The sequence below is a fragment of the Mytilus galloprovincialis genome, chromosome 3 (genome assembly GCF_965363235.1).
Source record: "Mytilus galloprovincialis chromosome 3, xbMytGall1.hap1.1, whole genome shotgun sequence".
Lineage (NCBI taxonomy): Eukaryota > Metazoa > Mollusca > Bivalvia > Mytilida > Mytilidae > Mytilus > Mytilus galloprovincialis.
This window is the reverse complement of record NC_134840.1, coordinates 73,229,392-73,255,013: the sequence shown is the minus strand read 5'-3', so window position 1 is coordinate 73,255,013 and position 25,622 is coordinate 73,229,392. Positions and strand designations below refer to the sequence as shown.

The window sequence follows — 25,622 nt, the reverse complement described above, 5'->3', positions numbered from 1 at the left end:
AACCATTATAAGCACAGATCACAAGCTTATTTTGCTAGAGGAGTCTAAAAACTTGTTTTATTGTTTTAATATTATCAAACCATACATAAGTCGGTTCATGATGGCTATTATTGTACAGTCACGCAGTGAAGTACGATTGAAATATTACATTAATATTTTTGTTTTCATTTGTCATACAGGAATGATTGCGATTTGTGTGAACTTACGTTGAAATTAGACCATTCATGATAATAGGATATAGTTTAGTAACGATCAAGGTCAACTAGATCACTATCCTTATCTTATACTGATAAAATAATTCTATTTACCTTTATGTAGGACTAAATATATTTATCATGGCACCGTTAAATACAATATTTACATTTTTGTGTATGGTCAGTTTTGGTGAAACTGACCGAAATGGTGAGTCTGAATTTGTCACCTTCAACAATTTCGCGATGAAATTCTAGACAAAAATCTTATTTTACGTATTTATAATTTATGTAAATTGGTTATTGAGAAAACAAGCGTCACGGATGATATACCAAGGCAAACAAACCACTGTTCAACTCCCAAACACTCTTTAATATGCATAATCAAATCTCTAAATGGTGGGCTTTGATTACGTGAGCAAAATGCATATCAATCTAATATTTATAACCTTTCAGATCACGTTTTAAATAAATATAGTCAATATTTATATTTTTTATGAAAAAGAGAAGAGAAGGGAAATATCAAACAATTGCAATCTATACCATAAGTCCACCAAACACAATACATAAAACTAAACACCTAAAACATTATATTAAAGCACGAAGAATAGGAGGAAAATACTAAGGGAACATTCATAAGATGGAAATAAACAAACCGACAATGCCATGGCAATACTTGAAGAAAAAACGACGAATATCCGACAAATCAACACATAGAAATAGACATAAAAATAAAGATGTGGTATGATTGCCAATGAGACAACTCTCCACAAGAAACCAAAAATGACACAGACATTAACAACCATAGGTCACCGTACGACCTTCAACAATGAGCAAAGCTAATACCGCATAGGCAGCTATAAAAGGCCCCGAAATGACAATGTTAAACAATCCAAACGAGAAACCAACGGCCTTATTTATGTAAAGTCTACGCAACACGAACTCACTAAAGAACTCAGAACATAGATGTCCCGAACGTATGCGAAACTTTAATAATCAAGAATGCTTAAGTTGCATCTCGTAATGTCAAATCAACACAAAAGCTCCTAGGTTAAATATATTTTATATTTTATATTTAAATTTACTTATTTCTAGATAGTATTTATTCAATGTTGCTGGATCATCTTATATTATTTTTCAATACAATTTTTACAGTCCGACAAAGTTTTAATCCTAATTCAATGATGGGAAGTTTTCTTGGTGGATCATCGTCCTCGTCTTCTTTGTATGGAAGCTTCAACCCTAATAAAATGATGTCACAATATACAGGCGGGGGTTCTAGTGGAAGCATGTTTAACCCTAATGCCGCGATTGGAGGAGGTCAACAGCCACAGCAACCTGCAAACAGTGGTCAAAGTTCACAGCAGAGTCAGTCATCCCAATCTACAAATAGTCCTCCACAATCAGGAGGAAGTCAGTCATCTGGAACTGGAACGTTTGACCCGAATGCTCAGATGTCATCGGGTAGTTCCGGTGGCACCTCTGGTGGAAGTCAATTTGGAGGCATGTCTCAGTCATCAGGGGGATCCGGTGGCACCTCTAGTGGAAGTCAATTTGGAGGCATGTCTCAGTCATCAGGGGGATCCGGTGGCACCTCTAGTGGAAGTCAATTTGGAGGTATGTCTCAGTCATCAGGTGGCTCTAGCGGAAGTATGTTTAATCCGAATGCCATGATAGGTGGTCAGCAACAACCAATGAACAGTGGGCAAAAATCACAACAGAGTAGCAGTTCAAACACAAATCCAAAGTACGACCCGAACAATGCTGTAAATACTGGCGCCAAGTATGACCCTAATGCTGCAAACAGTGGAATGAGTGGTTCTTCTGGTGGAGCAAAACCATCTTTTGCCAACGGAATGGGGTTTAATGCAAAACAACAAACGCCTGGTGGGCAACAGACTTCGAGTCAACAAAGCCAAAAATCCGGATCACAATCCGCGTCTAGTTTTGGTCAAGCATCTGGTCAGCAACAACAATCGGCAGCATCTAGCTTTGGACAAGCTTCAGGTCAACCATCACAGTCTTCAGCATCAAGTTTTGGTCAAGCTTCGGGTCAACAGTCGGGTTCTGGAAGTCAACAGCCTCAATCTGGCTCCGGTAGTCAGCAGCCTCAATCAAATTGTGGACAGCAAGGCTCTTTTGATCCAGTAGCAGCCAATACAGGAGGAACTTCTGGTTTTAATCCTCTTAACCCACTTTTAGGTATGATTGATGTCAATAAGCTAATAATTATGCAGATTAGACAACTAATGGTTTCGGTAAAACTATAACTGACAAGATAAGTCAAATTTAAAAAAAAAATTATGCAAACTTTTCCATAAATACTTAGATATTTAATTTCTGACAAAAAGTAAAACAACATAAATACTGAACTCAAAACGGAAAGTTCGTCATCGAATGGCAAAATCAAATGCTAAACACACCAAAGAATCGAACACAAATGTCTTTTCCTGAGTTCGTACAGGCATTCAATTGTGGATTGAACCTGGTTTATAGCGCTAAAGCTCTCACTTGTAAAGGAATTTTTGTATTTCAACATACTAAGCTGTAATTACATGCTGTAACGCAAATGAATTTCATGAACGTTAACTTTCAGTTGAGAAAATATAAATGAATAAATATTTTTTCCTTAACATTTTTTTTCCTTTACATATATCTAATACATGATGCACACTTAGGCTTGTTTAGTTGATTTTCTTATATTTTATAGGAGGAAATACTATGAGTAAAATCATGGGACCGAAAACAGGATGTGGTAAATATATACAATAACATTATCTGATAAATACAGACTGCATGGTTCATCTGATTTCGACAGTATCTAATCGTATGTAATAGATGACCAAATTCATTCAAAATATCAGTTTTTGGAGGATAAAAAATTGTCTGACTGGGAAGCCAATTTTCTCAGAATTTCATAGCACGGCCATTTTAAAAATTGGTCTTTATCAAATAGGTTTCGTGTTTAGGTTTACCCAAGATTGGTAATACAGATACCGTCAGAATTATCACTATTGTTGTTACTAGATTTGATATATAAAGAGTAAAATCACAAAAATACTGAACTTAAAGAAAATCAATTCGGAAAGTCCATAATCACATGGCAAAATCAAATAACAAAACGCATCAAAAACGAATGGACAAGAACTGTCATATTCCTGACTTGGTACAGGCATTTTCAAATGTAGAAAATGGTGGATTAAACATGGTTTTGTAGCGTTAACTCTCTCACTTTGATGACAGTCTCATCAACTTCCGTTATATTTACATTGATGCGTTAACTAAACAGACACAATAAATAAAATGGTCAAAAGATAGGTACATCAGTCATCATAAATGTTACAGGTAAAAGTAATGGTGGCTTTGATCCTGGCTCCGTCAATATGCAACAAGCCAAGCTAGGAACCAGCTTAAACATGTTTGGCGGCGCTAAAGGAGGAGACCCAAGTAAAATGGATGCAAGTTCGTTAATGGGTGGATCCTCTGGAATGACGAGTGGAACTAATTCAGTGATGACTCCAGGTGGAAGCAGTGGTGGGAGCACTGGGGCCAGTAGTGGAGGAGGAATGAATTTGAATCCAATGAATATGATGAGCAGTATGACGGGAGGATCCGGAAGCGGAAGTGGGAGTGGTACGAATCCCATGAACGCAATTATGGGAGGAACATCTGCTACATCTAGAGGCGGAAGTAAGAGTTTTGATCTCTTAATATTCTAAAGGTTACAACTAAAAAAAGGAAATTTTAAATGAATGTATTTGCTTAATTTTCGCTCAATGCTTTGCGCTTTGGATTTTTCGGTATATTTTTATATGGTTGAATGATTATAAAATGCTTCATGCAGCTTGGTGTTTTAATTAGTCTTATAAAATATGCCTTGGCATTATCTTTTCAATATTCAAATCTTTTATGCAGATATATTCCTTACTTGTTTTTGGTGCACATTAATAGTAAAAGAAAATGAAAAAAAAAAAAACCAAACAAAAAACAAAAAAACATCATAAACAGCAAAATAAGTAAACAGAGAATATAAAAAATAAAAGATAATGCCCCCTAAGTCATATGTTATAGGACTAGCTTGTTTTGTGGTTTGCCATCGCTTCTTTTAAAACTTTTCGACACTATTTATTATAGACAGTGGCTCTACAAGTCAAAGCGGAGGACAGACGGGTGGTAATCCGTTGGATCCTTTAGGGGCGATGATGGGTAGGTAGAACACTAATCTATATCAGCCGGTATCTGGCATATCAAATTGCAAAATATCAAATTGTCAGTTTGTATATAGGTTTTTGGTAAAATTGAATACGAGCAACATTAACATCAAATGTATACTATGGTGCAGTTGCCAGATAAAATTTAGTTTACTTATCTCTTTGTTTCAAAATAAATTTAAAGACCTAAATTCAAGTAATCTGTCAAAATATTGTCGTGTTAACAATTTTATGCATTTTTATGCATTTTTAATGCATTTTTAATGCATTTTTATACTTATATATATTATTTTTTAACTTATCTGTAACCTTTGTACTTGCATGGTTTTATGAGAATAAACTATCTATCTAACATTTGAACCACTTTATTTGAAAAAAAAACCAACGTATTTTCGATTTTTTTAAAAGCTCTACCATGCCTCTCCACCTATTAACCAATTAACCATACGTTTTGTTGCAGCCCTGAACTTTTGAAACTTTCTATTAATCAAATGACAGCTGTTATAGCAGACCATTGAAGTTTTATTTTCATTGAAATTTATAATTCTGTTTTATTTTCAATTCACCTTTACGCTTTATGACACTGTTTTTTTTTTGTATTTATTTTCATAGCACGAGGCTTGTTACGTATTAGATTCAACATCTTTTATATTTGTTTTATCTGATTGCATTTCTTTTGTAACAGGAGGTGCCCAGAGGTTTGCAGGAGGGAGTAATCTGATGGACCCCATGGGTTTTATGAATGGTAACTTAATGAAGATTGGCTTCTCTCTGCTTGATTTTTTATAAATCTAAAATATATGCAAATTTGTTTACCCAAAAAATATGATTCAAAGTCTTGTTTTGTTATAATTTCAGATCATTTATATTAAAGTATCACATATGTATACATGTACTTGAAAGTTTACTATTAAACGTTTGCTGCATTGATACAAAACTATACCTTTGGCGCAATATCGTAAAAAAATTAGACCCTGCTTGCCTTGTTTGCCCCCAAAACTGATCTAAAACATATAAAACATCGGTTTGGTAAACAGTTTGAAAAACCATGTGAGAAGACAATCTTTTGAAAATTTGAAGCAATCCTAAATCAGAGAAACAATTTATTGCTGTTCCTAATATACATATTTCTGATTGGTTTATGACAAAATCATATCGGATTATTTTCAAAAATACGTAAGCACACATCCAACACAATTTTGTCCAACAAGTTATTCTTCATGCAACACCTGACGTAGATTTAATTTTTAATCAATGAATGTTCTGTGTATTTCAGGAGGCGGACAAACTGGTAAATTTGGAAACCGGTTTTCCGTGCCGTTAACAGGTACGTACAATTTAACAATATCTGTTTACCATAGTTAAAATGTAAAAGATACAACATACTAAATAATTGCATCGATAGATATAATATAATAATTAATTTTATAAATTATAACTTTAAACATGAAGAAGACGAAGTTTTATGGATTGCAAAAAAATACGGTTGCACAATGAATATGCCACAACATTCTTGTGAAGTTTGGAAATAAAAATTATTTTTATAAAACTGATAATTTTCAAGATACAAGATATCTCTATCTCGTTTTGCAGACGTTAACTTATCAATATCGGGTTGATACTATATCGCCAGTGACGTAGCTCAGACAGGTGCAACTCGAATCCCAAGATGTCAACCAAGTTAATATTTTGTGTATATTTTGTTATTGCAGGAAGATCTTTGCAGACAGAAACGGGTAAGTAATCTTGTTTTTATTCAAACATTTACAAATATATAGATTAAAAAAACTAAGAGTCTGCAGATACCAAGAGCCAATCAAAATCCATAAGTGGAAGTAAAACAGACGCACGACTTAACGTTAAAACGACGTTAAAAAGAAAATACATAACAAATTGACTTAAATAGATTTGGATCGTTTTTATAAAATGTTAACAAAATAAAAAAAAAAATAATTTAAATGTAATTATTAAGAATGGAAAAGGGGAATGAACCACATAATTTACAGGATAATTTCATTTGACACATAACAGTTTGGCAAACACTAATTAGGATCATTGAGAAACTTGTTTTTGCCTTAGGTGTATTTAACCTTTTAAAACATACTGCAGCCCACACAACACATGACAGACGTATTTGATTAAATTGAAAATAAACTCGTCATAGATACAAGTATTAAAATTCTATATTTGCGCAAGATGCGCTTTTCGTCTACTAAATACTCATCATTAAAAAGTCAATTACTGTAACAGTTCGAAGTTGAAGAGCATCGAGAACTAAAGTTTCCTTAACATTTTGCCAAATACAGCTAAGTTAATCCATTCCTGAGTTAAAAAAGCATTTATATTTCAAAAATTCGAAATTTCGTAAACAGTTAATTCATAACTATGACCATATCAATGACAATTCATTTCAACACATGAATGCTGACTACTGGGCTGGTGATACCCTCGGGGAATAAAAAATCTCCACCAGTAGTGGCTTCGACCCAGTGGTTGTAAATAAACTCATCAAAGATACTGGGATCAGAATTTATATTTGCGCCAAACGCGCGTTTCGTCTTCAAAAGAATCACCAGTGACACTCGAATAAAAAAATGTAAAAAAAAAACAAATAAAATACGAAGTTGAAAAGCATTGAGGACCAAAATTCCTCCAAGTTTTGCAAAATACAACTAAGGTTATTCATTCATGAGTTAGAAAAGCCTTAGTATTTCAAAAATTCTAAGTTTTGTAAACAGTTAATTTTATTATAACCATACCAATGACAATTAATGTCTCCACAGGAGTGCTGACTACTGGGCTGGTGAACCCCACGGTGAATCAGTTGATAAACCGACTTTGAATATCAATAAGAAAATACTGCTATACAAGAAGATAAATATAGACTAAATTTGCATTATGTGATAAACTGCAAATTTATAAATAGAATACCTTTAATAGAATATCTTAAACAATAAAAGTCAACAATCACCATTATCATTACTTTTCTTTCTAGGGAAGGGTAGTTCCCTGATGTTGGCTAGAATTTTACAACACTCAGCACCGTAATCATCATTTGGTATAAGTAACAGAAATAAAGTGTTATTTATACATTAACTTTTGCATATTGTAACACATAGTTGCAGCCAATTCAGGGAATATTTTTTATGTTATGTACTGAAATGTCATTACTTCGATCCAAATAGTTCAACAAAAATAAAATGTTATTACACATTCTTGTTTGCGTATCATAAAACATAATTTGAAATTGCCTGTACCATTTCAGGAATATGACATTGTTGTCCATTCGTTTGATGTGTTTTATTGTTTGATTTTGTCATTTGATATGGGACTTTCCGTTTTGAATTTTCCTCCGAGTTCAGTATTTTTGTGATATTACTTTTTGCTGCCAATTTGCCGAGTGTGTGTATGTTCTATTCTAAAATTCTATAATTTCTGTATAAGAGTCGAATGTATGAGTCTCTACCGGGGTTTGTATGTATGAGTCTCTACCGGGGTTTGTTTGTATGTGCGATTGGTTACATTAGTTTATTTTACTCACGTAATTGGAAACGTTATGTAAATAGAAATTAAACTGTTGACTTCTTTTACTTTATTGTTTGAATACCATTTATGAGTCATTTATATGATAGCCATTTTCATTATCTTGTGAATATGTCATTTCCTAAAACACTTATCTGAGGCGTCGGGTGCGATTTGCTAAAGATACTAACTTTTCTGGCGTCTTTGATATTTCCCAATGCCACAAATTGTATGTTTATGTTTATTGTATCATTCAAGACCTGGATTTGGAAACATAACGAACCCAGAAGTTACTGTCTTGACACTAACTATAATTCTAAACATACAAAATACGCAATTAACTAATTTTTTACCAAAAAAAACCAACCAAAACTATTGTTCACTTTACCTCAGCTAGGTCAATTCCGACCTGATTGTCTGTGGCAAAAATTCCAGACAAGTGCTTCAGACGTAGCAAAACCTTTGATATGTTATTCTTTGATAAGTCAAAAAGCCTAAAAAATCATTGAAGAAAAATCGAATACCCAATGTATACAAAGAGGTCGTCATGAATTTGTTTCCTTGAATGTGTGTAAGAATTGTATGAATGTAACATATATAGTTATCAAAAGTACCAGGATTATAATTTAGTACGCCAGACGCGCGTTTCGTCTACATAAGACTCATCAGTGACGCTCTTATCAAAATATTTATAAAGCCAAACAAGTACAAAGTTGAAGAGCATTGAGGATCCAAAATTCCAAAAAGTTGTGCCAAATACGGCTAAGGTAATATATGTGGAGAACATATAATTAGAACGCAACTGAACGATACAAATAACATGCACAGGGAAAATTTCAGAATTAATATGCGTCTTGATAATAAATCAAGTTTTAAATGATATCATGGTCTTAAATTTTCAATGATTTATAAGCAGAGTGTATCAACACTTAATTCTACAAATGAGAAAAGTAAGTTCTAAAAAAGAGACAACTGCAGACGAAGTTGAAGCACATGAAGCTACGGCTTGGTTAGACCAGTTTATATCCAATATATTCAATCTCGATTGGTGCTATACCAGCAGTTACAGAGAAACATACTAAAGAAAACTAATACAGGAAGCAAATTAAAATCAATAATAATGTTTTAACTGGTAGAAAACCACAAGTACAAAAATGAACAAAAATAAAAACTGAATAAACATCTCTCGATGGTTTAAAACCAACGCATAAAAACTCAATTGGCATAAAACCACATGTACAAAAATAAAACAAAAATTAATATAAAAACTAAATAAATACCTGGCGATGGTTTAAAACCAGCACATAAACACTCTGCAAAAAACCTCATCATCTTATACACTTGTTTTAGTGTCTGTTAACACTCGAGTAGGTTTCATACAGCTAGAGTCATAAACAGAATGATTAGGTCATGTCCAGAACACCCCGTATATAATTTAATGAAGTGAAAACAAAATATCAAAGAAACTGTCTGTTCTTGCTTAGACGAGAAAAGTTTCATAAAAAAAATATGGTAGCCTAATTTCAAAACTGCTCTAATAAATCGAAATCAAGAACACGTTTGTTAATGTTCAAATATACTCCGTTGAAAAAGAAACGCATACTTGATTTTTTAAGATTTTAATACACGTATTTTGAATGGAAACTTTACAAGTCGTTATTCAAGAACTTGCAGCTGCTACTCAGACCTTTTTTAAACGTTTCTGGTGTCTGAGCAGAAAGTTGGTGAACCAGGATTATGTTAAAGAACGTCTCATCCTTTTTCTAAAAAAGAGTTCATCAGAAGACACATAGACCTTGCTGATAACTATTCTACATCAACTTCATAAATAATACTCATTGGTCTGGAAGTATAGATTCTACATACTGATGTTGGTTTATCATCTGAATGACGTGTACTATTATTTTTTTATATATAAATCTTTGTAATTTATTACTTTGACTGTTTTGGTAAACTTTTGTTAATATCCATCGCATGAGGCTCGTCCCGTTATTAAGTTATTGTGCTATGGTTATTTTGTGTATTCTTGTCTTTCGCTTTTGCTATTGTGCTTTGTCTATATGCCTTTTTGGTGTTTTTTATTGACATTTTTGTTTGTTTTAAAGTGATTACGATTATAACACAATATTGACTGATGTACCTCTATTTTTTTACATTTTTACCTATTGTGTCTGTTTGTTTTGTTTACACATTGTTGTCAATATAATAGAATTTTATGCAACTGTAATACAAAGTGAGAAGTTTAGCTTGCTATAAATTTAGGTTTAATCCACTCTTTTTTTACATAAAATCATGAATTTACTAAGTCAGGAGTATGACAGATATTCATTCTTTTGATGTGTTTGTACTTTTTGTTTTTGCCATTTGATAAGGGACTTGCCGTTATGAATTTTCCTCGGAGTTCGGTATTTTTGTTATTTTACTTTTTGAATGAGAAGGGGACGGTCAATATATCCCAATCAGAGTTACTTCAGATGCCATTACAGGTAGTACCATGTATGACTACCTCTCGCTGCTAACACTGCTATGCATATCTACGGCATGGATGTAATCAATGTTCTAACGTTATTGCGTGGAATTGCTCGCCATTCCTGTTGCAACATTTGTCGGAGCTGATCAAGGGCATTGCATTGTTCTGCTGTAATAACTACCTCTTTTGGTCAGGTTAGGTTGGTAAATTTCGTCTCTGTACCTTTGAGCCGATAAATTACCCTGAACATGTATCATTTCCGTTTTATATATAGAGATTAGAGATAGCTATCCACATCATGACACCTCCTCCACTGAGGCTGTCCAAATCTTGGATACACGAAAGAGGAAATGGTTCAAACATGTGCCAGTAGTCACGAGTTATTCTTTCACGTTTCAGAATCATATTAAAGAAATCATCACTGAACAATACTCCGTGCCAGTTGCCCTGTCCCTTGATATGTTGCACCATTATACTCTGTTCCCTCTGTGTAACGGCCTCAAAACTGGTTCAAAATGTGACCTCCTGTGTCCAATGTCATGCTGTCGCAGTCGATTGCGAACTGTTTGTGAGCTGATTCTTCAATTCTGGTATCCTTACTGCAGTGGCTGTTTCGGCAACGGTTCAATTCCATAGATGAAATACCCGAAATTATTGATTTTTTCTTGTAGTCGTTTGGCGAGGTCGTCCACACCTCGGGTGGTCATTGGTACAGCCAGTCTGTTGATATCTGTTCCAACGTCACATAATTGTGCTCTAGTTAGCTTTTTCAGCTCTGGCTTCTTCACGTTCGGAAACTCCGGCTCTACCTTGACATTGCAGCGTTTTAACGTTGTGATGAGTTACTCGGGTTTTATATGCATAAAAGTGTAACAAATGACAACAAGCTTTTATGAAAAACATTGGCAGAATTTCGCGGCGTAAAAGGTCATATGCACTTTTAGCGAGTCGCAAATGTCATGTGCCAGAGAGCCAAATAAAAAAAACGGACATTTAAAGTTTACAAATTACCTATTATAATTTGAAGATGCAATTGACCGTTCATTGTACCATGTAAAATATATTTTTTTCTATTTGAAAAATTCATCCAAAGTATGCGTTTCTTTTTTAACAAATTATTTTGTAATACAGGCATTTTTCCATGCATATTAGTACTGTGACAGATTAAGTTGAGTTCCTAGAATATTTCGTAATCTTAACCTTATCAACGTTCTAATATGATAAAGACACAAAACACACTGAGCACAACTGGTCGTGCGTATTAAAGGGAAACTTCGCAAAAAAATGTTCATTCTGTATAAAAATGCTCAAATTCATAGATATTAAAGTTTTATTCCGCTAGATAAGCGATCACCATCGATTTTAAATTTAGAGTATCAATTCTCTGCGATCCGCCATTTTGTCTTCTTTCCCGATTAATAAAAACGATATGTCTATAAACCACAAAGAAACAAAACTACAGTAACCGATGTAGTCGTAATTGCGTGTCGATATCTTGTCAATCGTACGGTTGTTTTATCCGACTAACTAACTTGATACGAAAAATATTCTTACTTTTTTTAAATTACCATGGTCTGTTGTTTTTAAACTGTTGATATTGGAATTAGGTGAAAAGTCAAAGTTGAAATCATAAATAAGTGTTCCGTGAAAATTGTTTTCGAAAATCTAATTTGTTCATAATTCTTTAAAGTAATAAACAAATATATTTTGATCTTCCCTCATCTGATCACCAGCATGGCTAAAGGTATTACTTCCAAAGGTATTGTGAGGGGTGTGAGGTGACACGTCCAGGTATTCAAGCGATTTCCTGTCGGGCTTGCAAGTTCATGCATTGTTTCACTTCTGCAGGTATTGATCAGTGTACACGGCTGATAACTTATAACTTATAACTTTCCATTTTGAACTATCAGATGAATAATATACAACTCTGTCTTACTTGTCATTACTAAACTCATACGCTTGTTTATAAATAACATTTCTGGTGTAAAGAATATAATTCATAAACATATAAATAATACCCAAAAAATAAGATTTGATGAAATTAAAATCTATTTAAATATTTTTTCCAAGGGTGAATTTGGAAAAATGTAATATATAGTCATTGTCAATAGTGAAGGACAGATTGGAACAGACCAGAAATATTGATTTAAAAAAATGTACGCACTTGCCGACGATTCGTTTATACGACTGGATAGAAAGTTACGGAACTATAGCGCAATTTAAAATATATACATGTATACATTGAACATAAGAAAAAAACATATTTTTTGAATAAATAGGGGTAAAAGTGTTGTAAATAGACTGGTCCACGTATGTCAACAGTATGTAATCATCGAATGTCGATAAACTATTGTATACCAGAAGAAGAAGAGAACCAATTTGATTTAAATACAGGTCGATGTATAACTTTTGCTTTGGTTCATTGAAGCTGTGGACCTAGTAAAATCACAGATTTATATTTCAATAAGATTGTTCTCGAACAAAGGAAGTAATTCGTCATCACAATTGTTATATATGCCACTGGACGAACACTAATTATCCCCAGGGAATGTGAATATTTTGCTGGGAAACTTTTGAGTATCAAAGTTTCAAATTAATTTCGGGATTTATTTTCTTTCTTGGTATTCAATAACAGAAAAAAGAATAAATTACTTGTTAGCTAAATAGGGGTATTCTTGTCAGATAAAAGACTTTTAGTTATATTTAAAAAATAGGGAAATATGACATTAAATTGGTTCTGTCTTTTTTTTAAACATCGTTAAAAAGATGTGTGTCTAAGGTGAACGCCACAAGAACCCTGTAATACTAGTACGAGAGTATAGCATGTAAACATTCCTTCTCAATAATATGGTTGTATTGGAAATCTTTTCATACAGATTGACAACTCATTGTCCGATATGCATGTAATATTTGCCACATGACGCCCATAGTTCTTTCTACCATCATCATCTTATTCTGTGATATTGCTGTAAACATCGATGGTTCACACCGGACCAAACAAAATGGGAGTAATGGACCTTCAGAGCTTCTCCGTGTTATACACTTGTGCAATATATAGACGAAATTTCTGTATTGAAATGAATCTACATCTCACAAACAGGATTTTCAAATAACGATTGTGAGTAATCACCTTACAAACCAATATAAACGTATGGCAAGATATAAGATTAAGAACAAGCGGTCGATGTCGATAGTCTGTTTTCTAACTGTTCAGAGTTAGACATGTCACTTGTTCATTCTTGGAAGCCTTCATATTCCCCGTCTAACGATGGGAACTCTTTCTGATTGTGTTGACTATAAATGCTTGTATGGTAATTCTGTCGTTTATCTGTACAAGCGGTTGCATTTCCTCTCCTTTCCCAACAAACAAACGAACGAAACGCCACTAGTCTGATTTCTCTGGAGCTCATCCTCAATGGCTCTTATACGTCAGGAAACTTACATGTATACTAATAATGATTGTTTCAAGAACAACGATGTATGGACGAACTATTATAAATTCGTCAATATCAGTTATGCATGACTAAAATATAACTTTTATTACAACTACTGTATTACTTATTTGGATTAATGACGGCTATCATGTTCAACATTGCACAAATATTATCATAGAATTTTAAAAAAAATCCTCAAAAATCCTCAAAAGAAATAATGCCTTAGCTTAGATAATTGATATTCTTTTCACAAAAAGTTCGTGTAAATGATTGTCAAATGATTTTATTTATGTAAGAATAAAATGTTAAAAAGAAACTAAAAAAAAATCATGCATGTTGTATGTTGTATTTTTTTGTCAATTAAAAACTTTAAAATTGCAATAGTTTTATTAGCATTTAAACACAGCCAGATTTGAATACAAGTTAGGAAATTCCGGTAAAGTCAATGATATCAAACAGATGTACAATGGTATATCAAATTGGGTAATATTGCATTTAGTTTTTATAAAAGATTAAAACTACTATTTTTTGCTTCATATTTGAATCTTTACGCCAATTGCCGCTAAGAAAGTAATCAAAAATTGTTTCCTTTTATTTTTATACACTTTCGGAATTACGAATCTGAATTTTATTTTCAATTAATTTAAACAATTTTATTATTGTATCTTTATTCTCATCGTGTATTAAATCTTAGTGTATTAACATCGTGACAGCATACTCTTTCTAATCCTTTCTGTTTATCCTTTCCAAATAACAACATTTATACCTGTGTACGCTTGAACTCACACCTGCGGCTAAATAGCTACAAGGTAAACGAATTGACCTCAAGCCGAGAAATATACAGTGACCTTTACAGAATAATATACACACTCTGCTCACACATTGCATTGAAATGATTATCAAAACAATAACGGTAAATAGAACTGAAATATTTTCAGTTCAATATCAGTAAAAATGTTCAATAAATATTTTATGAAAAAAATCTCAACAATAATTAATTAAATTTATTCAAAAACATTTACTAGAGATAATTTTATAGGAGTTTAATTCAATCAATACAAAACGGTATATGCATATTCATTTTCGTTCATTCTTATATTGTGGTTCATAACTTCGACCATTCGTCAGCTGTGCGCTTTTAATTACGTATATTGTCGATAAGCTATAAGAGTTAAACAGATTTTATTTTTTTCCCAGAATTCAATAAATCGGGCTAATACGTCACGACCCACTCGAGAAATCAACCAAAAAAGTTACAAATACTTGATTTTCTCCGTTATTAGAAGGAATATAAATTTAAAACTTTGCAAATGTGTTTTTCATGTTAAGATGAACATAATTAGATGATAAGTAAAAAATCGCGGAATTTCCCTTTAAGGGAGGGATGCTGATCGTCAAACAGTTTTTAATTTGCCGAATGTTTTTCTTAAATTATGACATATTATCCCGTTGTCAGTTAACTGCTGTAATTCTGAAAAGCCATAATAAAAAATTGTGATCGTCAGGAAGAAAAGAATCTCAATATAAATTTTATGGAACGGGGTTTGTAACGTAAACGACAAATTAACAAATGGTCAACCATTTACTTAAAAGTGCCCAAAGTAAATTTCTTAAACCATCGAAACTCAAAGTCAAACTCTATTAATTTAGTGTCTTCTTTTATGACAGAAATAAAGCAAATACAATTGATTGTGTATTACCAGTGTATGTATTAATTACTGTGGATTCATTTCAATTCGTTTGATACCAGTTTTCTTTAATTTCGTGGATTCAGTTTAACGACCGGCAAAATTTTCCATGGACATCGGAAAAAAACACCAAACTAAGTATCCACGAACATTTAAGTTTTTTTTAATCCACTAAAATTTGTACCCACTTAAAAGTAATCTTAGCATCACTGAAGGTACATTGCTTGTTCAAATGCACATCTGGTGCAGAAAAATGGTACTGTTTGTATAATTAGTAAATGTGAAGCCTTGTCTTCCGGCTACTAGCTGCTGACGAATATACTCTCTGTTAACGGCGGTAATTCAAACTGAGCTTTTATCTGTAAATATAGAATGAAGGACTTTCGATTTTTTTCGAAATACAAAAGATTTTATCTATTTCGCAAAGAACTTAAACGTTTTGGCTAACTTTTGTTTTTGTCAAAACAAGTTATAACAATGAGAAAAAAAGGTCATGTATAGATTGCATTTTTGAATGCAGATTTGCTTGATTGTGTTTGCGGAAGATAGTTTAAATAGAAATCCGTCGGAAAATACATAGACGAAAAAGTCAAAAGGCAACGCGACACATGTACAGTTGTATTCAACAGTATAATATACATCAGTAAAAGTTTGGTTTGTGAAAATTATGTGTTTCATGACCGATGTACTGACTATTTCCTATGGTAAATGAAATTGAACGAAACACAACGTAAAGGAAGATCTAGAGAGTATTACCAATAGTAGTGTATGGAGAACTGTTTTCATAAGTGAAATCAAAGTTCAACTGATTATTCGAATATTTTCTTTATATACTGCTAGTGTAATATCATTCCTTAACAGAATATTTGACAAATTTACTATCTTTTTCAAGTATTATCCTTCGGCTCCACCGTTTGAAATCATCCCTTTTCCCAAACCGTAAAAGGTGACCTTTTTAAATATTAGCTTTCTATTCCTGTGTGTATGTAATGTAAAAACATTGACAGAAAGGACTATGCCATTAAAGGAGTCTACTTTTCTAAATCTGTTAAAGAGAGACGAAAGAACCCAAAAAGACAGTGAACATAAACTGACAACGCCATGGCAAAAAAGAAGAAAAATACCAAAAAAAGACAAACAACAATACATAAACGACAACATAGAAAACTCTCGAATGGGCCACATAAAACCCAACTAAAAACTGGGGTGATCTCAATTATTTCAAAACTAGTATAGACTAAGACAAACGATTAAAAGGCTTTTTCCTAGATGAATATTTAGTTTTACTCTTAGTTGATATATATTGACTATTATTCGATATAAATTCAATTGGACGAATTAAAAGAAGTTCTCAAGATCTGAACATATTTGACTTTTTATAAATATTTCGTCTTTTTGTAGCGTTCGTTCCAGGAGATCTTGGATTTTTAGGAAAATTTGATCCAAACCAATACTTTCAAAACTGTAAGTAGTATTCATGTAATATTATTTTATCAATCTTTAGTCAGTCTGTTCAAATTTCAGTTGAATATTTCTGATACTTTACAATTTCGGTTTACAAATATGACTTTTTCTTATTCTTTATAGATAGGAAGATTTCATATTTAAAAAAAACATCTTCATTATAATAGAAAGGAGGTGCATTGAATAACAACCTGTGTTTTGCTATTTAAAACTAATACATTTCCCCCATTTCAGCAATAAATAACAAGAAAGCTTGGAAACAGACCTGGGATGGTTCTTGGCCAAACAAAGGTAAGACAAAACTATAATAAGACAATTAATTGTGAAGATGTTTTCGAATTATGAGTTTGACTGTCCCTCTGGTATCTTTCGTCCCTCTCTTAAATGATAATAAAATTTTGTAGTATTTTGTTATTTGTACGAGAAAACGTGTATGCTTAACCAATCTCTCTCAGCTAAAAAAAAAACCCTCATCAAATATACCAGACCTGTAAATTTGTGCGCTACACGTGCGTTCCTTCTACAAAAGATACTTCAGTGACGCTCAAATAAAACAAGTTTAAAGCCTAAATAGAGTACGAAGATGAAGAAATTTGATGATCCAAAATTCCGAAGGCTAAAAGACATTTGTTCATGCCGCCATTATCATAGACAATGATTTAAATCAACAGCAGTTTATCGATGTTCAAATCTCATTATCGATTAAGAATCGACATAAATGGATCAATTAATTGCGTTGGGAATAAATAAGCTTATCAAAAATTGAAAACAACACGTTTAATAATCTCTTGCGTCCGAAGCGCTTTTCTGGATTTACCTTCATCAGGCACACTCAAAGCCAAACATTTGAAATCCGAAGATGTATAAGTACCGAAACCGTTGAAGAGCTATATGTCAAAAATACCTAAAATAAATAGGCAAATCCATCTCAAGACAACTTTGCCTGAGGGAGTTGAAACCTTAGTTTCTTAATAATTTCAAAATGTATAAACGGACAATTTTAGTAAAGTTTGTTAAATCATGTCAATACCGAAAAACTGACTACTGAGCTGATGATACCATCGGGGACTGATAGTCCACCAGAAGAGGTATCAACCCAGTGGTGTAAACAATTGAAAGCAACACGTTTAATAATTTATTGCGTCCGAATCAAATCAAATTTTTAGTTCTCTCATCGTAATTAATGATCATTAATTATGATGATGATAATGATAATAACAGTGATAATGATAAATTTGAGATGTATAATTCTATTTTATGCTGCTGCTTATGTATTCAAGAAGTTCAAGACTGTTATAATTCGTCAAATTTAAACATATCTTTGAGATTTTTCTACACTAAGTATAATTCTCAGGTGGAAGCCAAAACGAACTGACGACGACTAAAGCAACGCCATCAGAAGTGGATATAGAATCGAGTTTAGGGAATACAGATATTAAGGAAGGATTAGTTCAAGCTGCTCAAGGGAACAATGACCACCATGGTATGTTCTTTTATTGTCAGTATGATGTATGTTTTTGTAAAAATTTCATCGTTTGAGTCTAGATTTAACATCTATATCAATACCGAGAAGATTTGCGTGTTTGCACCTTTCCCGTCAGAAAAAAATTATGAGAACATGCACTTCAGGCCACTCCATAAATACTATTAGTTTACAAAATATGAAGTGAAATTCAGTATATTTGTATATAATTCAAACACAGTACGATTTTGACACAGTGATGTATAAATCCACACTTGTGCAATGTCTGATGGATTTTCAAACATATGAATATAAATGAAAATAATAGACATGTCGAAAGGAATTTGAAAATTAAGAAACTCCATTAAATCTCATGCTAACTTTTATTATACATTCTAGAAGAGAGGGATAAAGTAAAGACATGGGACGGATCTTGGCCAGGTATTTATATGTTAATTAGATATGTTATCATAAATATAAACCACACACGAAAAAAAAGCCGAACAATAACTGTCGTAAAATGGTTAAATATGGGTGTTTACAGAAGGCACAGATCTATTTTATAATTTCGATAATGTATTGTGAAAATGAGATGATGACAGCCCTTTGGGATGGAAACTCTTTGCTTAGATAAACAAATTGAGGACATTGTTCATGTGTAAGACATTATTTTTTGTTCTAATAAAAAAATTTGAATGAAAGAAATATTAACTACAATATCAAAGAAAATACTAATAGTTTTGGTTTTATTTTGATATTATATTGAAACTTATACTTGTACAAACAACATTGTAGACTCATTTTTAAATGTTTATTTATTTGTTCCAGGCGGTGATACAGCAAAGTCCTGGGCTGGAGCGTGGAAACAGGAAAAATCTGGTATATTGATAATTAACATTTATTTTGTTGAATTTATAAAATAGTATTGTCGGAATTAATTTACGACTATGAATTGAATATAAAAAGTGCGGGAAGACTACTAGAGACAATAAAAAAGAGCGAAAGCCGAACAAAAAAGACAACACGTGATCAAAGGCAATTAAGTGATTTACCATTGTCACAACCACAAGAAAGATGACTGGACCATTGCTACAAGCAGAACTTATAAATGAATATTTGTTCCGATTTGGATAAACCAAATCATTCTGACGTCCGTAAACTTTGAGCGAGTGCCTTATACTCGGCGTTACTTCAAACTTGAAAAGTCTTCCTTGTTAACAACATCCCTATACCAAGTAAATCATGATAAGAATTCAAGACACAATATTTCTAATAATTAGGTGATTTATACTCCAAATGCAGGAGATGCTTGAATGATGTTACAAATAAACGGAAAGTTTATGAACAGGTAAATGCAAAAAAAAAATAAAAAATTATGACAAATAAGGTTACTAATCATTGTATAAAGATAGGGTCATACTCATAACATAAGGTGATTTATAAATTGTAAAAAGGGAAAGATGATGACAATTCCTTGGTAGAAATTTTTAGCTTGAATAAAGAAATTGCTCGTGTGATAGAATTTTACCGTATTTTTAGAAACTTTGGGTGTAGTAGCATAAATAGTATACATAACTTTTAAAATCAATTGATAGCATTTATTAATTAAAGAGCAAACAAAAAATGGAAAATAAAAATGGTAAAACGTACTAATCAAACAAAACAATGAATCACCTTAAAAAAATAAAACATAGTATTCTGTTTCATTTAATAATTGTACGATAGGAATGCTATCTACTAATTTCAGGGAAATAGTAAAATTTTATGTTTAAAATTGTAATTTTTAAAATTGATATTAATATATAAACAAACTACCATACCAGAGTCTTATTTACATAATTGTCATTCCTTTTCACTAGACAGTGATACAGCAAAGTCTTGGGCTGGAGCATGGAAACAGGAAAAACCTGGTATGTTGATAATTTACATTTTATAAAGAACTTTTAGAATTTATGAAAACGATGATACGAAATGAATTAACCGATTATGAACTGAAAAGTCAAAAGGGGAGACAATCACAAGGGAACATAACAAAGAGCTGAGGTCGAATAAAAAAGACAATACCATGATCAAAAGGGAAAAAGATCGTTCAGTTATTTAAAATTGTCACAACTGCAACAAAGTGGATTTTTACACAATCAGTTGGTAAATGTTTTAATCAAGGCTATCAAATACACACACACAAAAAAAAACTCGATAATATGTATTTTTAAAAAACTGTACAATGAATCACTTAGTCAAAAGGTTAGATAGCTTGTTGTTCGGTGTGAGCCAAGGCCGTACATTGACCTATAATGATTTACTTTTATAAATTGTTATTTGGATGGAGAGTTGTCTCATTGGCACTCACACCACATCTTCCTATATCTATAGACTAAGTATTCTGTTTTTTATAACGTTTGTAAGGTACAACCGAATTGCAAAACAAAATAGCATTGTTTAACGTTTTACAATTGTATGAAATAAATGCTATAAACCATTTCATATATTAATTTTCATCAGGCGGTGATATCGCAAAGTCTTGGACTGAAGCATTGAAACAAGAAAGACCTGGTAATGTTATACTAAACATTGTGAAGAATTTCTTATGATAAACATTTTTTTTATTTTTTTTATTCTGTACAAATTTTGCAAAAAATATGTTTATCATAAACTGATAAATAAATAAGTCCATGAAAAACTGACAACCTCATGGCCAAAAGTGAAAAACAACACAAAGACACACAACAGTGCAAAAGCAAAACAAACCCCCTAATCTTGTTTGGGATTAAGGGCTCAGGAAAATCATCAATTAATGCCCTACTAGTGTCACCCATCATGCTGTAATGGCTAAACTAAATTGTTGGTAAATTGCAAGGGACAATAAAAAAAGAATAAGTCTAAGAAAAACTGACAACATCATGAGCAAGAGCAAAAAAAAAATAATGAAACAACAGTCACAGAGCAATACCTCCTCAAAAAATCTTGAAGAAATTGTGTGCTACGGAAAAACAATCAGTTCATGTTCCATTAATTGAAACAGTAATGCTTTAATGGCAATATAAATTGAAACAGAAATGCTTTAATGGCAATATAAATTGAAACAGAAATGCTTTAATGGCAATATAATAGAAACAGTAATGCTTTAATGGCAATATAAATTGAATATACCCATATAAATCTGAGACAGTAATCCAAATCAGTATTCGTCCGTAAAACAGTCTAAGGGATTACTTTTACTGGATGTATTCAAAGTCTGCCTTGTTACAAGCAACCCAATATCAAATATACCAGAATACAACATACACGACATGAATAATCGTGTCAACTAGGAGATATATACTTCGTCTGCAGGCGCTGCTCAATTGATGTTACAAAATATGACACAGACATTAACAACTATCGGTCACCGTACGGCCTGCAACATTGAGCAAAGCCCATACCGCATAGTCAGCTATAATAGGCCCCGATAGGCAATGTAAAACAATTCAAACGAGAAAACTAACGGCCTTATTTATGTAAAAAAAATGAACGAAAAACAAATATGTAACACATAAACAAACAACAACCACTGAATAACAGGCTCCTTACTTGGGACCGGCACATACATAAATAATGTGGCGGGGTTAAACAAGAAGTCCACAAAACCTAACAAAATCAAACGCTTGACTATAACAACGAAAAGAATGGAAAACAATCGTAAAATTTCTCTCTTTGTACCAGCATTGTTTGGATTCAGACATAAATCGTTAAAACTCTCTCAGTGAAAATAATTTAAAAACACTTCGACATTTAATCGTCAAAGATCTTAAAGATAGGAAAACAAAATAAATCACTATTATAGTATTCGCAAAACCGCAATTCATTAGAACGACGAATGAAGACAGAGGTAAACGCAGATCTACAGTTCATGTTTGACATTTATTTTTTAATGATGGAAATAAGACAACTGATATGTAACGTTTGTATTGAGTATAAAGAATTTCATAAATTAGATATGGTTCAAATGAAAGGTAATATTTTGATTTATCTTAAAGTCTTAATGTAAAGCGTTTAAATATCATTTATTTCAAATTCACTGGAATGATTAGTTGCATAATCTAAAATGTGGATTATCAATTTAAGTAACATCATGAATATTTCTAACAATGCATTCAAATTGGGATATATGGTTATAAAATAATTTTGATATTATTCTGTTTTTCCCTTCCTACAAAAATGTATTAGTCAATTTTATGTTCAAAAGTATTTTGGTTATCTTAAATATTCCAGTATTTTTATTCTCTACTTATCATCGAAAGGTATACCAGAAAGTAAAGCTTCCATTACCGACAGGGAAGAAAAAATGACACAAGAAACAGGTACGTTTATTCTATATTCTACATTAATTTTTAAGAGGAAAAATGTTCAAAGTTAGACGTGTAAAATTTGCTAGTCTACGTTCGGAAACTATGTCTGGTTTCACCTCAAAACAGAAACAAAAAATAATTAAAAATGGACGAGTGAATAAAACATGGGTTGCTATATAACAATACCAAGGTCTATCAAAATTGCCAAAAATAAACAAAAATCAACGATGAGCATTAGGACACAGAGTTGTAAATAACTTTGGAGAATATATCGTTTGGAATTTATAATTATACACTTTTTGCCCAGATAATATTTTCTGTTCAGTGCTTTTTGAGAATTATTAAAAAACATATGTTGGTCTTTGAGTATACATTTATACAATCTTGTATTGTAAGAAATGCATATATTTACTTAGATCTATAATTGTGAATTACCGAATCAAAAATGATTTATTACTTAAAAAAGAATTGAGACAAATATAAACAAACGTAAATGTATCACACCATATGTGACACAAAAACAATTATAAAAATACAGTTATTTTTTATAGGTGAATTTATACCATATTTTATCAAACCAAACACGATTGTCTTAAGGATCTATTTTTCTGACGTTTCAGTCACATGCAGTCTCATTGAAATCTCGTTCTGGAATTATTTCCAAAATATGTGATACAAGTGGAAAATATCAATGAATTTGATAATTATCATAATCAAACAGAACTCTGTGAAATAATTGTGTATTTCCAATAAGTAGTTTTTGAGTAATGAAATTTTCAAAATTTTATTACTAACCAAGTCAGTCTTTTTAGCTGAAATTTTTAGAGAAATGGGTAAGGGGAACAAAAAATTATTTTACAAGAAACATAAACATCCCATATCACTTTTTCTTTTCAAATTTTAATCATTTATAACAAGGAAGTTGAAATAATATGCATTTTATTCATTGAATAGAGAAAAATCACAAATTTCCAAAATAGACAACATGGTAAATTTGACACGAAAAAGCATCAAATATGATAAAACTTAATTATATTAACACCTACCTATATTTTTGTTAGTTGAATTTATTCAGATTGATCTACTTCATCTTTATTGAGAATATGAAAAAAAGTTTAATTGTGGAACTGTGATTTTTTTCACGATAATAGCCCAAAAATGGGTAAAAATTGATGAAAATGGGAAAATCATCAAAAAGAAGCACACCACCATATGATTTTTTCTTCACCAATTATTATTTACAGTCATATAAACCCAAAAAATCAGGTTTAGAAAAAAGTTTAGTTCCAGAAATTTTTGGCTTCTTAGAGGTGTACATCCTTAAGATCAGATTAATTTTTACTACTAATAAGATTCCGAGTTTAAATATTTTTAAAATAAAGTGAAGTTTGATCTTCTAAATAACCTGAAAGTTAAGGCAATAGTAGTATACCGCTGTTCAACATTAATCACTCCATCGTTTTCAGCTTAAAAAAAATTACTGCACCAACTGGTCAATTAATCGCACTGAAATAAAAAATAATACAACAAAACGCTAAATTAATTTTACTATTTTGCTATGTTTATGATTTTGATATCTCACTGCATGCTATTTTCTCTCTTGTTTTTAGTTCAACATTTTTGAAAATTCTTATGTATTTTTAGATGAAAACAGCTTTCCCCACTCCTCTAGAGTTCTGTCAGAGATAATTGCAATGTTACAGAAGTTGAGGAAATCATACAGCAATAAAAAATAGCTTCCTCACTGACTAGTATTTCGTTAGGCCAAGAAGATTTTTTTATAGTATTATATACAGATTAACGTCTACCAAATATATTAAATATTTGTAAAAATTGTTCTTGCCACGATATGACTTAAACTCCGACGAGAAAGTTAATCAAATACTTTATTACGTGCGTCTGCCGTATTAAATTATAATCCTGGTATCTTTGATAACTTTTTTGATTAGAGTATTGCTCATACTTTATTTTACAAAAAACTGACTAAAAACGGATATTTGATTTTCAAAAACATAATATGTAACAATTTACCAAAAATTTATGACAGACACGAACCAACAACAACCCATTAACTGTAGGCTCCTGACTAGGGACATAGATATTAGAAGATCTGGTATGAATGCCAATGAAACAAGTCTCCATCCAAGTCACAATGTATAAAAGTAAACTTTTTTTATGTCAACACGTAGCCTTGGTTCACACCGAACAGCAAGCTATAAAGGGCCCTAACAAATACAATTGTAAAATCATTCAAACGGAAACACCAGAAATGTCTTAACTCAATCAAAAGACATTATAAGACAAGCGGACATACACAGAACGAAGAAACTTGATATATGATACAATGTACATACAAAATCAAAATACACATAAAGGTATATCCCATATGCAGTTGAGTTTGTATATTGCTACTTAGTTTTGGGAAATTGATAATTTCAAAATAAAAATCGTTTCGTTTGTCATAGATTCTTGTACGCTTATGTCAAATTCGAAATATTAGATATAGGAAGATGTAGTATGAGTGCCAATGAGACAACTCTCCATCCAAGTTACTATTTATAAAAATAAACCATTATAGGTTAAGGTATTAGTCTTAAAATTAGGCAGAGGAAGCCGCGTCTGCTGTTTCCTTAATTTCTAGTAGTGGAGGATATACTAGTTGAACCCAATCAGAAAAGATTAGATTTGTAATGAAAAGAACATTATCAATATATGTGAATGTGAAATTAAATGATCTGGCTTCCTTGGTCGTCTTGATTTTGACAGGTGTCAGAAAAAAATCCTATAAACCTTAAAGTATATAGAATTTTTTTCTTTCTGAGACAAGTGCCAGTGCATAGGAAACATAATTT

General features: G+C 31.9%; 1 protein-coding gene across 1 annotated transcript; it reads left to right on the top strand.

Annotated features, from left to right (window-relative positions):
- Positions 1 to 303: 303 nt before the first annotated feature.
- On the top strand, positions 304 to 24,603 carry LOC143066795 (uncharacterized). The gene is made up of 17 exons (XM_076239603.1): positions 304 to 402; positions 1,347 to 2,393; positions 2,902 to 2,946; positions 3,537 to 3,881; positions 4,326 to 4,397; positions 5,088 to 5,147; positions 5,679 to 5,729; positions 6,115 to 6,138; positions 16,918 to 16,980; positions 17,215 to 17,271; positions 18,335 to 18,463; positions 18,842 to 18,883; positions 19,271 to 19,321; positions 20,302 to 20,352; positions 20,945 to 20,995; positions 22,723 to 22,782; positions 24,415 to 24,603. The coding sequence occupies exons 1-17, from the start codon at positions 336 to 338 to the stop codon at positions 24,504 to 24,506; spliced, it is 2,307 nt and encodes a 768-aa protein (XP_076095718.1). The 5' UTR covers positions 304 to 335; the 3' UTR covers positions 24,507 to 24,603.
- Positions 24,604 to 25,622: the final 1,019 nt, after the last annotated feature.

Coding starts and splice junctions, on each gene's coding strand:
- LOC143066795 (XM_076239603.1), top strand. CDS start 336: ATGGCACCGTTAAATACAATATTTACATTTTTGTGTATGGTCAGTTTT. Junction 18,464..18,841: donor AGGGAACAATGACCACCATG/GTATGTTCTTTT, acceptor TATACATTCTAG/AAGAGAGGGATAAAGTAAAG. Junction 19,322..20,301: donor GTGGAAACAGGAAAAATCTG/GTATATTGATAA, acceptor CCTTTTCACTAG/ACAGTGATACAGCAAAGTCT.